The 15,939-nt window shown below is 36.8% G+C and overlaps 2 protein-coding genes across 7 annotated transcripts in view; one reads left to right on the top strand and one right to left on the bottom strand.

Moving 5' to 3' along the window:
- Nucleotides 1–7,858, bottom strand: part of LOC122289576 (YTH domain-containing protein 1-like) — a 58,840-nt gene extending 50,982 nt beyond the window's left edge. For 2 of the 6 annotated variants that reach the window (XM_043096716.1, XM_043096715.1), the window contains exons 1-7: nucleotides 7,705–7,858; nucleotides 6,378–6,478; nucleotides 1,788–2,020; nucleotides 1,452–1,703; nucleotides 1,266–1,342; nucleotides 712–1,093; nucleotides 371–428 (exon numbers count right to left, since the gene is read on the bottom strand). In XM_043096716.1, coding sequence (XP_042952650.1) covers nucleotides 371–428; nucleotides 712–1,093; nucleotides 1,266–1,342; nucleotides 1,452–1,703; nucleotides 1,788–2,020; nucleotides 6,378–6,468 — 1,093 coding nt within the window. In that variant the 5' untranslated portion in view covers nucleotides 6,469–6,478; nucleotides 7,705–7,858. Of the gene's footprint in view, nucleotides 1–370; nucleotides 429–711; nucleotides 1,094–1,265; nucleotides 1,343–1,451; nucleotides 1,704–1,787; nucleotides 2,021–6,377; nucleotides 6,479–6,607; nucleotides 6,627–7,270; nucleotides 7,416–7,704 lie in introns of those variants that run through there. The other 4 variants (XM_043096712.1, XM_043096713.1, XM_043096711.1 and 1 more) reach the window with 4 other exon arrangements.
- A 3,536-nt stretch (nucleotides 7,859–11,394) lies between these two features.
- LOC122290461 (glyoxylate/hydroxypyruvate reductase HPR3-like) lies at nucleotides 11,395–15,242 on the top strand. Its single transcript, XM_043098189.1, has 2 exons — nucleotides 11,395–11,955; nucleotides 14,431–15,242. Exons 1-2 carry the CDS (start codon nucleotides 11,470–11,472, stop codon nucleotides 14,953–14,955), a joined length of 1,011 nt encoding a protein of 336 aa, XP_042954123.1. The 5' UTR covers nucleotides 11,395–11,469; the 3' UTR covers nucleotides 14,956–15,242.
- Nucleotides 15,243–15,939: the final 697 nt, after the last annotated feature.

Raw genomic sequence — 15,939 nt, 5'->3', positions numbered from 1 at the left:
TGGAGCAGCTCCGGTGACTGCTATTTAAGCTCTGCTCACATCATCATTCAGAACATCCAACTGATGGATCCCAAGATAGCTCTTGGTTTAAAATCAGATGGTGGATGAATCACTACTGCACTGATATTTATCCACAATAACCATAAACTCTCTAGAATGATAAAAACGGAACTGCATAAGTTACGAACAGGACACTTTAATTATCCAAAAAAGGTATGAGAGACGATGTGCGTAGGTCCATATTATAAATTATGCTCAATAGAAATGTCACCACATGGAAGGTATATAGTAGTCTTAAAATAATGATATGAGCAACTAATTAGAAATAAAAGGAGATAAAAATCTGTAAAATGTAGTAAGATAACCGTACTGACAGGGAGGCATAACTGTTTGCTGCTTCTGGTATGCTCCAGATATTCTTCATAAGACTGCAATCAGAAACCACGAAATGCAGTTTATCAGGAACCGAAAAGTTTCAATCCTAAGCCATCATGAGATTTTTCTCAACAACCATGTAAATCGAACTAAAAAAAGACACCAAGGGTGAAGCTTCCATTGGCGGATAATTCACAAAGCAGGCATTAGATAAAGAATGCAAAACCTAAAATTTACTGGGATTCAATATCAAAATAGGCGCGCGCGCGCACACACACACACACAGAGATTAGTGATCTCAATTAGAATAGAGAAACTAAGCTAGAACACTAATACCATTTCAAGGAAATCATCCTCTGTCAGAGTACTAGCATGCGGGCTTTCTGCTGACAAACCCCAACTATCAAAACGAGGAGACATATCCATTTCCACTCGTAAATTGGTAAAGTCTCCATTAATGTGGGAACGTTTCATCCTTTCAACTTTTGATGCACCAGTAGTCATAGGCGGATTTTTAGAAAAGGTAACCCCTGCAGAACTCTGGTTTCCTAAATGAATTCTATTTGCTTCAACCTGATGTGGATACAGCAGTGAAGGATAAAGGATGGGTGTTCTGGACCATGACATATGCATTTGAGGCACATTGTAGTCTTCATCCCCTAAAGAACATGGAGACTCTACACAAAGCCTTTTCGAAGGAAGATCGTTCCTGTAAAAACTGCTCCAGCATAATGCAATAATAACCAATAAGTAATCAGCTTGGAATATGACAAAAGTTTTTTGTTCTCCACAAAAAAAAAAAAAAAAAAAAAAAAAAAAAAAAAAAGCAAGCTTAGGCATTGCTCTTTTATAAAAAGCACGTTGACCACTCAGCTTCTTAAGAGACATACCTACTCTGCGAGTCATCCACATCACTCTTCGCATCAAGGAGCTCGCATAGAGCTTCTCCAATATCTGGAGATAACTCCTGAAGAATACATGACTCAAAGTCAAAAACCACAAAACAAAACAAAAAAAATAAAAAATAAAAACAAAACAAAAATAAAAGAAAAAAGCACTTGATATAAAAAGGACACCTGGCAATCCCGGCTAATTTTGACGGGTTTGTAGTCATTCAGTGGGTTCTTGAGATGAAAAGTCTTTTGAAAAGGTAAGTCATTTAAACACAGCCACTTGACCTTAAAGCTGCGCCCCCAGGGATTGCTTTTGCCATTTCCTTGACTCCAAACATTGTCCCGCCTCCAACCAACAGAAGACATCATTTGGGCGTACCCTTGGAAGAAGCCACTCATGTTTACACTAAATATAAGAATTACTTTACCAGAGTTCTGCAAGACAACCATATGCATCTCTCTATAAAGCATCAATAGATGAGAAAGCAGTACATGAAAGCAAACTAGAAGGGATCTTACATGGAAGGCTTCTTCAAGAATAGGTTCATTCATGACTTGAGTAGCCCAAATTCCTTTCTCAATTGAGAGTTCGATGTTGTGATGGTTCAAACTCTTAATGATGAAATATCTCGTATTGTACAATCTACCCTTTTTGTTAGTTGTTGAAATCCCAAGTAGATCACAAGAGTTCCCTGCTTTCTCCGCCCTTGATGGGGGGTAGCTGCCCTCATTACCTTTGTAACTAAAGCTCTCTGACAAGAAAATTTCAGATTATTCCTATGTCAAATATTCAGAATTCAATGAGTTTTATATATATTTATATATAAGTAAGAAGAATTTATTAATCCACATAATTAGGCTGGATTGAATAAGAAGAATATTTCCCCAATTAATGGCTGATAAGAAGAATTTTTCAACGAGTTATATGGCTGGATTGAATATTTTAGGATATTTCCCCAATTAAGATGTTTAATTGACAAGCATCCACTGTTCATCAACTAAGGATTTTAAATCCCAATGAAGAGGCAGAAAATCTAACATTTATATATGGTGGTAGGTTATGATGGAGTGTAGTTTTTGGATAGAAGCTAAGCAGCTAGTGATTAGAAGTAAAGGGGGGAATCGTTTTTGTATTGTTAAGAAGTGTAGAAAGTTCACAAAGGCCTTATCCCTCAGTGGAGATGTGGTGGTTTGGATGGTTAATGCAGTTGAGGGATGCTTGAAGTTCTCGGGCAATAGGGCTCCTTATCAGACTAGTAGGGAGGGAAACAAAGTTTTCCTTGTCCAGCTTTGTCAAAATAAGTATGGTAGATATGTGAAAATGGTTGAGCTGGCCACTGGTAAGAGGAAGGGAATCATTGTTATTCCTGAAGGAAGGAATGGAAATGGATGGAATTGTTTTCTGAGAAAGGCAAGAGAGCTTGCCGGTTCATGTTCCTCTGTTTTTGTCTCTAAAAACAGATATGCTCTTTTAATGGTGTCACAAAAGAGGTGAGGAACGCCAAAGCTTCCTCTTCCCATGGAGCTTCTTATTTGTCAGCTTTGATGGAATTGGCAAGATAATCCAGGCCCTAGTATCTTGCTTGGGAAAGACTCCTTCAGGAAAGATTTGCCAGGGTTGATTTGTAGGAACAAGAAGGATGGTTCGAAGGAGGTGAACAGTCGAAACCTTTCGGATGATGAGGTTGACGTTTGCCATCCCACGATGTTGAAGAAATTGGGAGAAGTTGAAGGGTCTTTATGGCACATTCGGGCAGAGCTTATTGGTTGGAAGGGTAAACTGAATTCAACGTTAAAGACTTTAGATGAGGGACTGGGCCTTATAATGGGCCTGGGTCATATTTCTAATAGTAGTATTGAGAATTCAGCTGAGAAGAAGGGTGGTTTGCCTGGTATGGCTATTGTCGTAAATAAAGGAGTTGGGCTTACCAGTAGCACATCACAGAAGCCTGTTTCATGTGAGTTACATCTCAGTGGGTCGAAAGGAGCTTTGTCTCAGCCCAACCCCACGGAGGCACCGACGACAGGTTTGTCTTCATAGAATGGATCGACGACAATGGGCAAATCTTCTGGGCGCAGTCCGATGACAAGAACTGCTACGGTTAACTCGGAGAATGAAAATGCAAATAATAGGAAGGATCAGCCCAAGCATGTGGATGCTTCGAACCAGTCTCTGTCTTCACAGAAGAGGTCAACGCGTGTGATCAACCTCCCAGTAGCAACCCGTCGGCGTGTCTGCCACCGAATGATGCAACGGAGGTTTGTGGTGCTTTTGTGGACTCTACTGGGTCAAGATTTAATGTTCATGTTGGGAATAAGGTTCCAAGGAATGTTGATGAGGTTGAAGATGAAGGTGGTGAAGGGCTAAGGGGGGGATGAGATGCCTACTTCTGAGGTTCCTTGTACTCAGATTAATTTTCTCCTGAATTACAAATGGTGACTGGTGGAGATGAAGGTTCTAAATCTTGTGAATCTGGTGAGTTGTTTGAATCAAATGAAGATCTTGATCCTATTCCTTTGTGCTCTATTAATCCAAGCATTGAACGGCCAAGTAATTCTTCTAACTGGGTGTTGAGGAAGGTGAAAGAAATCAGAAACTGTGTTGGTATTTCCTGAGACGGATTTGAGGAACAGTTTAGAGCCCTTCTTATTGCCATTGAGGCTGGTCAACCCGCTTTGGCCAGATCAGCTTCTAAGAAGGAGAGGAAGTTGAAAAGATTGGAGTGCAATATTAATTACAAATCCAAGGAAGGAAGTGTCTGCAGAGACAAATCTATGGTTTCTCATGAAGCCCAAAATCATTTCGTGGAATGTTCGGGGACTAAACGACTTTAGAAAGCATCACCAAGTGAAAAATATGGTTTGTCAATGGAAGGCTGATTTTATTTGTTTTCAAGAAACTAAACTGAAGATAGTTAACCAATCGGTTGTTAATAGTCTATGGAATTGTCACTGCGTGGGCTGGGTAGAATTAGTTTTCTTTAGGAGCTTCGGGCAGCCTTATTGTAATGTGGGATAAAAAGGCTGTGGAAATATTAGATTGTTGTGTGGGTGAATTATTGGTGGCATGTCATTTTAAGAATGTGGATGATGGAGTAGAATAGGCTTTTGCTGGTGTTTATTGGCCAAATTCGATTCTGGAACAAGTATTTTATGGGATGAAATGGCTGGAATATGTAGCTGGTGGGATCTTCCTTGGTGTATAGGAGGGGATTTTAACACTACTCGTTTTCCTTGTGAGCGAGTTGGTGATTCTCTAATTACTAGAGCCATGTCTGAGTTTGATCTCATTTCAGAATTGCAGCTGGTTGATTTACCTATGGTGGGAGGGGATTTTACGTGGTCAAATGGGATAGCATGGTCACGGTTGCATAGATTTTTGGTTTCAGCTTCTTGGGAAGCTTTATTTCCAGAGTTGAGTCAGAAAAGAATGCAGAGAATTGTTTCTGATTACTTCCCTATCATGCTGGATTGTTGGAGTATTTTTAGGGGAAAGAGTAATTTTGAATTTGAAAACATGTGGTTAGAGGATGAGGGTTTCATTGAAAACTTGAAAGGGTAAGGAGTTGGTGGGCTTCATATCATTTTTCTGGTACACCAACCTTCGTTTTGGCTGGTAAACTTAAGGCATTAAAACAGGATCTGACAAGATGGAATGTGGAGGTTCTTGGCAATGTTAATAATAAAAGAAAACTGCTTATGGATCAGCTGCACTCACTGGAGGAAAAGGAGATGAAGGGAGAAATTTCAGATGAGGAAAAGGAGATGATGAAAAGGGTGAGGGCAGAAATTGATAAATTTACTCTTATGGAGGAAATTTCATGACGGCAAAAATCAGGAATTCTTTGGTTGAAGGAAGGGGACAGATGTACGAAAATCTTTCATAAAATGACTAATTCTCACCATAGATTCAATGCTATTGAGATTCTTCATGTAGGAGATAATGTTTGAACTGAAAATGGGGAGATTGGAGATCATTTTGTGAATTATTATGGGAAGCTTTTTCGGGAAGAATTTTCATGGAGACCCAAGTTAGATGGGTTGGCTTTTGAGTCCATTGATCAATTTAGTTCAGATTGGTTAGAGAGAAATTTTGAGGAAGAGGAAGTGCTTGACGTGGTGAGAGGCATGACTAAGGATAAGGCACCCGGTCCGGATGATTTTTCCATGGCGTTTTTTCAAGCTTGTTGGGATATAGTGAAGGAAGACATTATGAAAGTATTTGGAGAATTCTATTCTTTCTTAAAATTTGAAAAGAGTATCAATACTACTGTCATTGCCCTCATTCCGACAAAGGCGGATGCTGTAGATATGATAGATTTCGCCCTATTAGCTTGGTGAATGGGGTGTATAAGATTATTTCTAAGGTGCTTGCAAACCATATAAGTGTGGTTATGGACAGGATTATATTGAAGACTCAAAATGCCTTTGTGAGAGGAAGACAAATCCCATAAGTAGGTTGGAAACGTTCTTTTGATCAAGGTAAAAGGGCAAAGTGGTAACGAAGATGTGGAATGAGATTTTTGCAAGGGTAGGCATTGCTTGGGTGATGCCTATGCATGTGATGGACTTCTTGGCTTGCTGGCAAGGTATTGAGGGGAGTAGAGTCAGTGCAGCAGTGTGGACAATGATCCCCTTGCGTTTATTTTGGTGCCTATGGTTGGAGAGGAATGGAAGGTGTTTTGAAGATTGTGAACGCTCTATGGGGGGACTTAGGAAGTTTTTCTATAGTACTTTAAGTTTTTGGATGAAGAATCTTGTAAGGGATGGGAACTTTTGTAATGGTCTGTTTTTGTAGTGTTCTGTTTCAGTAGTGTTCTGTTTCAGCTTGCATTTAGGTGTATTCTCTTGTATACTTCCTATGTACTTGGGCTATGCCTATTTACTTGGGGTAAAATTCTCTTATTAACTTTAAAAAGAAAAACCCTAACATTTATCAAAAGATTGACATGCAAACTGGAGTAAGATACTAATGACTCTATTTAAGTAAACAGAACATACATAATTACAATGCAGTGCACCAAAACTTGTGTTACACATTTAGTTGAAAATAGAGTAACTAGCATCAATTATCTTTTTTTTTTTTAAAGTAACTTTCATCAATTTTACCTGGGTCATCCGAATTTCCCATATCTTGTTTCCATTCAGTCACTGATGAATCAACTACAGATGCATTTTCTTTTGCAGTATCAGAAGACATCCCCAACAACCTAATGTAGGAGATGGCAAGAAAATAGAAATATTATTGCATGAAAATAATATAGGGCATCAGAAATCTATAGAATAGTTTTGCTAAATGCCCAAGGAAAACTACTGAGAAAAAAAAAGACAGGCAATACCAAGTATGGGTAAAAGTTTGTTCACAAGAATAAATGAGAATGACTGGAAGCCTCAAGTATGTACCCACTGCAAAGTCTTTGGACACACCAATGCCCAATGTCCTCTGCTTAAATCAAGCTCAAATCCAGCTGACAATGATTCTAAAGGTGATGGCTCAGATGAATGGGTGGAGGTCAGGCCCAAGAAAAAAGGGCATAAGAAATGCCAACTAACCTTCCAAATCAAGTAGGAACCATGACTGCCAGTACAGTATATAATGCATGCTATAAACTTATGAACCAACTACCAGGATTTTCACCTCTACCGTGACAAAGGCGAACATTTTATGGCAACCAAGAAATAACTCAACAATATGGTTATACACCTGATATGTTGGTGTAGCTTTTTGGCAGCAAAACATGAAACGGAAACCCCCTGCCTGGTCATTTTTCACTAAACCCTTGACTTTCATAATCCATTGTTATCATTTATTGATTTGAGGGACTCTGCAAGTGCCTAACGGATCAATCTTTAGAGAGTACACATTATCCGATATCACTACAATATGCCCTTTCTTCCGTATCCTCTATAACAAAGAAATCAACTATACCAATTACCACTTCCTTTCCCCCGAGCATCAAAAAACACGTCTCATACAATAATATTATGAAGATCAGACCCACCCACTCACGAAATATAGGATTTTGGTCAATCATGAGCAGTTTGACTTGCTTAATAAACATCAAGCCAATACTACGAAAAAAACACTTCACATTTAAGCTCCCACTAGTTCCGAGTAAGTTTCATCCATTGCATTCAGTTTGTCTCCTGTATACGGAAGGCAATATTGTAAAAGCCGCAAGAATTGAAAGAAGCAGTTGCATTGAATCAGCCTCAATCAACTCACATATAACAGTTAACAATAAATCAAGCTTAAGTAAGTTAATCTTTTCCACTATCCCAACATTTTCTCTTCAACCAAACAGAGCTTATAGGACAAATTACTTTTTTATTAGGTGAGCATAAAATACAAGTTACACACTGTCATACAAGCAAAAAAACGAAGGAAAAAAGATTGAAAGTGAAACCAAAATTCGGAAGAGAAGTAAAAGCATACCCTCTTTAGAGAGAGATCGAGCGAGCGAGCGAGTGAAAGAAAGGAGAAGAAGCAAAGTCGTTCGCGAACGATAAGTTCCTGCAACTTCCGTTAAGCCCTAACTAATTTTCTCTTCCTCTTTTCTCTCTCTCCAAATTATTATTATTATTATTATTATTTTAAATATACCTACCCACCTCACCCTCCATAATTACAAAAAATTATTTTTAAATATACATATCCATTTAAAAAAAATTAAGTTTTTAATAATAGATCAAATTATTATATAATATTTATGCACTTTACAGTTATATATAGATTTACTCTTTCCATTTATTCAAGTCTTGAGATGTTATATAATATTGGATTAACATATCGCCATAATTTTGAATGGATACTTAACGACCAAATCATTTCCTAACAAACAAAACCTAAAAATAAAAAAGTTTAAACCATGTGTTTTTTTTTTTCCAATCTTAGCCATAGTCCAGGGCTGTGTTTGGCTGTTTAACTTATCTCAGATGATTTAAGTTCATATGTCAATAGTAATATTTTATAATTCCAATTCAAATGTGTTTAAATATATAAAATGGGTTAAGATGTGTAATCTTTTATCAGAAGATAAAAAAGTAATTAGTCTCATCAATAATTTTTTCATGTTTGCATCGAAGTTCTTTAGATGAAAATAATTAGAGTTCTACCAAATTGAACAGTTTGAATTATGTTTATAGTCTATAAAGGAACTAATGTTAGTTAAAACTTTAAGGTATACAATCTCTGCTTATTCATTTTAAAAAATAGTACGAGTCACCTCACCAAAAAAAAATTGAACTTTTTATATGAATCTCAAGATTTACCTATTTCTTTTTTAAAAGGATGGGCAAAAACTTACGTACCTAAAACTGTATAAATAATTTCCAAGTCATTTCTAAGTAATGTGATCTATTAAAAGTATGTTTAAGATATTTTGTTTTTATAAAGAAAATTGATATTTGTAATTCGAGAGTGTACAGGTCTTGCACACTCAATTTTAAAAAAAAAAAAACTAAACATAAAATCTATATTAAAAAAATCATTTTTTTAATGACAAATCCTACTTTAAAACAAAATACTACATCTACTGTTACTCTTTCATAAAAACATGTTTTTTTGTAATTTAGAAGCTTTAAAAACTAATATTAATTCTTTGTTCAAATTAAAGACATAAGAGCATTCACATATGTTTTCCTAAACACCAGTTATTTCTATATTTTGGAGAAGAATTATGAGGAAATCTCAAAAATCCCCTCACATCTAGATTCCTAAATGAAGGATTTTATATAGGGTTGCTACAGTGGTTTCGCGTATTTGGGTAATCATTGTACATCCCAATCGAACCATTTGTTCCTTTCCTGTTGTTGGTCTCGTGTGAAATGTCTCTCGAGTCTCGATTACCCTCTCGATTGCTCTCGTTCGTATCAACCCTCTCTCACACCGTTTATCACCATATTCAGAGGCCCCTCTTTATCAATCAGATTTCATGTAAGTCTCTGTCATTCCTCTCTCGCACAAATATACCTCTTGTTTCGGTTTCTTCCACGTCTAAAATCTATCTCTCTCTTATACAAACCAACCATACCCAAATCCTGAAATGCAATTACTTTCATTTGAGACATTGCACAATTTCAACTTATTTGAACACTCAAAAAAAAAAAAAAAAAAAAAAACCTACATTGTGAACTGCTTGAGTTTGAATTTAGATCTTAATTTTTCTTCACGGCAATCATTCAAGGTGTGATAGCGTTAGTTTGGACAAATTTCATCAAATGCATTATTTTGGTTTAAGCAAATTGTTTGTACCTTTGAATCCATTCATGCACTATTTGTTGGTGATTCGAATTTTGTGTTGGTTTGCATTTTTAACCATTTTTTAGTTTCCCTTTGTTTTCATTATGTTTGGTTGCCTATACTTAATGAATTTTGTGTCGGTTTGCATTGATAACCATAATGTTATAGTGTTGGCTTTGCATTGTTATATTGTTAATCGTAATGTTACTGCGTTGGTTTGAATTTTAACCATTTTGAAATTGTTAAATTTTGTGTGTTGGTTTGAATTTTGTGTTTGTTTGCATAATGCTGCTGTGTGTGTTGGTTTGAATTTTGTGTTGATTTGCATTAGAGAAATTGTAAACCATGTTGTTACGGTTTTGGTTTACATTGTTAACCATTTTTTATATTGTTTTCATTTTGTGATAATAACAAAGTTGAGTGAGAACACAATAAATTTGTAACATACTTCATGGCATGATAACCCAAACGGCAATCACAAAGGTAATTGATTGTTGCAGCTCTTTGAGCATGTTACTTTTTCTTATGTGTTACCATTCATTTCCTAAGCCACTTTGTATGAGTTAATGGCTTGGGTATGTTTAAGGGCTTTACAAAAAAAAGTTGAGTGTCGACAATGGAAATGCTCACTATTTGTCTACAAACTTCAAGCAAAACAAAAGACAACACTACCCAATGTCTGGGTCAAATAGTAGCACGAGCAATATCTAATATTCATCAAACTATCGTCAAAATGAATACTCAGTATATTATTATGGTATTAAAGCAAGTCGAAGAACTGCTCATACAGAGGAAAATGAGGGGAGCTGATTTTTGTTGTTGCCAAAACTAGAAGGTAATTTTGCATTTGTTGGTGGCCTTATTTGCTGAATTGTTGTGGTATTATTGTGCTTACAGATTTTAATACTTGTGAATTGTGCAGGCTAAATAGACCTGCAGGTTTTTCTGTTGGTATAATTCAAAAATACCAACATATGATCAAAAGATAATTAACTGATTAAAAACTAAACTTCATAAGATATAATCCTCAGTGGACATCCAAACCAATAAACATTGACTAGAAATTGATTTAGAGAGACGAAAGAGAAAATTAGAGAAAACTAATTTGATTATTTTAATTTTGATGTCTTGGACATTTATTTTGGCAATTTATTATGAAAATTTCTAAGCAATTTTATGGCGATATGTACTAAATTTTTTGCGTCTATTGTATGGGCATTTTCAATAATTGTAATTATAATATAATTTTATTATTCGCACATTAAATTTGTGTTTTATAGCTAGTGTGAATAGGCAATAGTAATACTTGTACGTAGAATTGATAAAATATGATGGATGCATTGCCTCTTTTCAATTTTGTATTTCAGTTATTGAGAATGAATATGTAGTTTATCAAATATGTAATTTTTCTTAACGTGTGAAAAAAGCATATTTATCTATTTGTTTTCTTCGGGACGTGCCTAAAGCTTAGATTATTTCAATCATCGTTAGATCTAGCAGGAAAATGATAATCTTATTTTTTATTTATCCGTTACAAATAAAATATCATTAAAAAAGTGAATATTTATTATTTGTAAAATTATAATATTAAAAATACTCTTATGACTCGTATTGAGATAAAAAAAAAAAAATTAGTTTCGTGTTTAAAATTATGTCAAAGTTGATGTTGCTCAATATAAGATAAAAACAAAAGAGTGAATAGTGAAGATTATAAATAAAAGTGAGATAAAAAAATAATAAAAAAGAATAGGAAAATATTATTTTAATAAAAATAAAAAAATTATAGGAAATTAGAAGTAGAAAATTTTTAATATTTTAGGAAAATTTAATATAAAATTTAAAGAATGATATATTTTAACTAAAATTAGGAAATTTTATATAGAATGTTATGTGAATGGAACAAAGGAACTGTTTTTGTTCACCTCTACTGTGTCTGTGTCGCACTGGTTCCTAATTCCAATGTCTGCTATTGAAAACGTCAACATCCCAAGTGGGAACGAAGAAGAAGCAGACCGCCGGCCTCTCGTGCTGGTACACCGCCTCCCCAGGTTCGCTCTCCCGTTCGACATGCGGACAACCTTCCGCCTTCTCGACCCAATTGCCTCCGCTGCCGATGAGCCGCATCAGGACTTCCTCTCCCGCCACGCCCCGTCCATCCGCGCCCTTATCACCGTGGGCCCCACCCCAGTCAACGCCGACCTTCTCGATCTACTTCCTTCCCTTCGTCTCGTGGTGGGATCCAGCGCCGGCGTCGACCACATCGACCTTAATGAGTGCCGCCGCCGCGGCATTGCCGTCACAAACGCCGGCTCCGCATTCTCCGAGGACGTAGCAGACTACGCTGTCGCACTGTTGCTTGATGTCTTTCGTCGAATCTCGGCCGCTGACCGGTTTGTTCGGTCCGGGTCGTGGCCTCGAAAGCCAGAGTACCCGCTTGGCTTTAAGGTATTTAACTTTATTCTGTGTAGTTTTTTTTTTCCTCTTCTGATTGATGAATACAAAACCGAAAACCGAAAAATGAGAATCTCAAGTTTAGCATGAAGGACTTTTATTGAGAGTAGAAATTGAAGGATGCTCTCAAACTTGTCAAAACGAATTGCGTAAGTATATCCCGTATCAGGTTGAACGCTTTGTGAGTCAATTCGATATGGGAAAAATAGGAAACGCAAAGCTGTTATGATGTTGGTTGACCTGGTTCGTTGACCCTCAGTGGAAATTTTGTAGAAACCACAACCGTGATAAGAAAAAAATGAGAAAGTACCTAATTCTAGGAAGTGAGTTGACCTTAATTTCCCAGTACTTTGTGGTTTTTGCATTATGGTTAGACGGGAAAGATTGGATAGTAAACGCAAGCGAATATGACTCCTTGCTAAAAATTTGCTAAATCTGGTCGTTTTCTTTTTCATTGACACCGGGTATCCGAGAACAAAGTTTTGACTAATCCCGGGGTGCATATGCACAAGGAGTTTCTCGCTTACACCTTGGGTAATTCAAGGGGAAGTTCTCCCTTCCAAGGGTCTCTAAAATTTGTTTGCATCTAAGAAGATTTGAACCTTAGATCTGGAGGTAGGATACCACCAAGACCAATGCCTTTACCACTTGAACGTTAACCTAGAAAGTGTTGTAATCGGGGAAATGGACATCCTAGAGTTGAGACCATGCAGAACCTATGAACAGATAGGATAAGAGGCAAAACAGGTCTCAGTCTTGGTCGTTTCAGGAGGATATATAGTATTGAATGGGTGACTCTGCATTGCTTAGTGTAGGAGGATCGGTGTTTTGAATGGCTACAAATCTAGGTATTAATTGGCTAAATACTGATATATTACAACTATAAAATAAATTATAATGCAAAATACAAAATGAATCATTATAGTGATTTTTTTTTACTTGAATTTCAAAATTTTCACAATCACCCTTCATTTCGAACCGGGTTGTGAAAAGATTTGTTAAAAATATTATGCGTGTATCATTACCCAATTGGATTGAAACTTGAAAGCATCCGTATGTGGTTCTTATGTGTGTAACTTAGGATAAAAGAAGATTATACTTAAATCCCCCAAATTATAAACCTTTTACAATGTAACTTCGAAGCTATCAATTTTTGGTGCTTGGCACCCGCAACTCAAAACTTTATGGGTTAAATACACTTTTCACCCCTAAATTACCAGGTGCTTTATATTTTGCAATGCAGACTATCAAGATTGACATATTACACCCATCAAATATTGCCAACTGTCAAATAGCAGCCTCCATTAAGATCCAACCATCAAGATTGTGCCATGTTGACCTCCCCCCCCCCCCCCCCCCCCCCCAACACACAACAAAAAAACCAGATGTTTTGGCTGTCAAATTTAGACGAAGAGTGCTAGTTGTCAGTAATAAGACTACACTGCTATGCGAACCAAAACAGAGAAATTGTGAAGGCAGTCCAGTATCAGACTTGGACAAATCTCAAGTAAAAGATGGCCACCTGTCCAAGGCTCTAGAAGAATCCGTAGTAACAAACTGATTAATATCATCAACTGTGCAATCAGTTGTATTATCAAATTCTGTTATGAGAAATTATGTATAAAAAGGATGGGTACTATCGTGCAAATGTATGAAAGGAAATACATGAAAGAGAAATGAAAAGAGATTCTGTTATTCTCTCTAGTTTTGTGTCGAGCACTTAACGTGCTACTCTGTTTTTGTTCAGCATCAATTCTCTTTGATTCTTTATGGTATCAGAGCTATTACAAGACTAACGTCTAGCTCTCATCAATTCTCTAGTTTTGGCAGTTTGAGATGAAAAATGTGGAACATTTGGTAGCTTGATCCTGAGAGATAGCTCAGTTGGTCAGGCCTTGAGTTTGTTCCCCAATGGTCATCAGTTCGAATTCCCTTAGGGCCAATGAAGGTTTACCTGGCCGTTAACTTCAAGGTTTCTTGAGATTAGTTGAGGTGCGCGCAAGTTAGCCCGGACACTCACGGATATATAAAAAGAAAAAAGAAAAACATCTAGTAGCTTAGGGGTGACATTTTATTCAAACCAACCTTTAGAATTTGGAAAAGAGATACCCCATAGATGATTCAGAGGTATCAATGTGTTAAATCGCTAATTTTCTCTTTGATATTATCTAATTTCATTTTGATCTAAGCTTGTAGTTAAGTGTTTTCTCTTATATACTTAATATGTACTTGGGTTATACCTATTTACTTGATCTAATAAAACTTCTTTATTACTTATAAAAAAAAAAAAAAAACAGAAAAGAGAGCAGTATAAAATTTAATGTGCTTAATGGTATGCTCCATTGCTCTATTTCTATATAATTCCTTTGTTGCTTTTTAGGAATTATTTAGGAGATTTCAGGATTTCCTGTTCACTTCTGTCCGCATCATCTGATTGTCACTTGTTATATTGACTGGCTATGATTGCAGTTAGGGGGGAAAAGAGTCGGTATTGTGGGGCTAGGAAGTATCGGGTCTGAAGTTGCAAAAAGGCTAGTGGCATTCGGCTGCAGGATCGCCTACAACTCAAGGAACAAAAAGCCATCTGCACCTTATACTTACCATGCCAATGTCTGTGACCTCGCTGTTAATAGTGATGTTATTGTTGTCTGTTGTGCACTAACAAAAGAAACACACCATATAATCAACAAAGATGTTATGACGGCTTTGGGAAAGGGAGGGGTTATAATTAATGTTGGACGAGGTGCTCTTGTCGATGAGAAGGAACTGGTGCAATATTTGACCCGTGGGGAGATTGGTGGTGCAGGTCTTGATGTGTTTGAGAAAGAGCCTGATGTTCCTAAAGAGCTATTTACGCTGGATAATGTGGTCTTGTCCCCACATCGTGCTGTCCTGACCCCAGAATCATTTGAAGCAGTGCGCGAGGTGATGACAGCCAACTTGAATGCTTTCTTTTCAGATAAACCTTTGCTCTCGCCTGTGCAATATGAATAAAGTAGCATTCACAGATGGATGGGTTGACGGAAGGCTCCCAACAATAAAAGGTCAATTTCAATAACTTTTTGAACATTGATCTGTTCTTAAAACCTTAAGAGGCAAAAATTTGTGCCAAACTCTTTCTGCAGTTCCTGTATATAACATTATTATGCAAGTTTGGGTTGGCTCTTTGATAGAAATATGTTGCACAATAAGATGAAACTAGTCTCTATCTGGGTTGATTCATGGGAAAAATCTGTTAATTTCCAATTCTATTATAATTTATATTTTGTTTATGACCTGCTTGTGATGTTGTTTGAACATGGTCTTCTTTAATTATTAATTTTTATGAATCACATGTACGTGAAAGAATAAAATGTTTTTCACCTTTAAATGGATGGCATGACTTAGAAAGGAAAGAAATAAGACGAAGACGAGCTAGTAAGATTGGGGCAACAATATCCTAGGAGTAGATCCTTGAAGAGGATTTTTGTTCGAGGATGTCCCTTTGAAGTAATCTGTAATCCTCGAGGAAGGACCCCCATAGAAGACAACCTTTACAGCATATTTCTCTGCAACCTATCGTCCAACCCAATCCGTGTTTGAACCATTTAAAAAAAAAAAAAAAAAAAATCTTGAGCCATGGTCGAAGGACTCGAAAGTAGGGCTGAGCAGAAATCCGAAAATCCGGCTCCGCTCCGACTCCGACAAGTCGGAGTCGGAGTCGGAGTTTTTTTCCCCCTGGAAGTCGGAGTCGGAGTCGGAGTCGGAGGTAGAGGTGTCCCGACTCCGATCCGATCCGACTCCGACTCCGACACACCGACTCCGACTTACAATCCGACTCCGACTCCGACTTCCAATCCGACTCCGACTTCGACTCCGACTCCGACTCCGATATTGTACATATTTTATAAAAATATTTGTTATCAATATATTAACATCTAATAAATAATAATCTATAAACATTATAATGAATAATATAAGTTAATATAGTTACTATAA

The sequence above is a fragment of the Carya illinoinensis genome, chromosome 12, assembly GCF_018687715.1.
Source record: "Carya illinoinensis cultivar Pawnee chromosome 12, C.illinoinensisPawnee_v1, whole genome shotgun sequence".
Classification (NCBI taxonomy): domain Eukaryota; kingdom Viridiplantae; phylum Streptophyta; class Magnoliopsida; order Fagales; family Juglandaceae; genus Carya; species Carya illinoinensis.
Note: the sequence above shows the minus strand (reverse complement) of the source record. Positions and strands in the feature narration are given on the sequence as shown.

Coding starts and splice junctions, on each gene's coding strand:
- LOC122290461 (XM_043098189.1), top strand. CDS start 11,470: ATGTCTGCTATTGAAAACGTCAACATCCCAAGTGGGAACGAAGAAGAA. Junction 11,956..14,430: donor AGTACCCGCTTGGCTTTAAG/GTATTTAACTTT, acceptor CTATGATTGCAG/TTAGGGGGGAAAAGAGTCGG.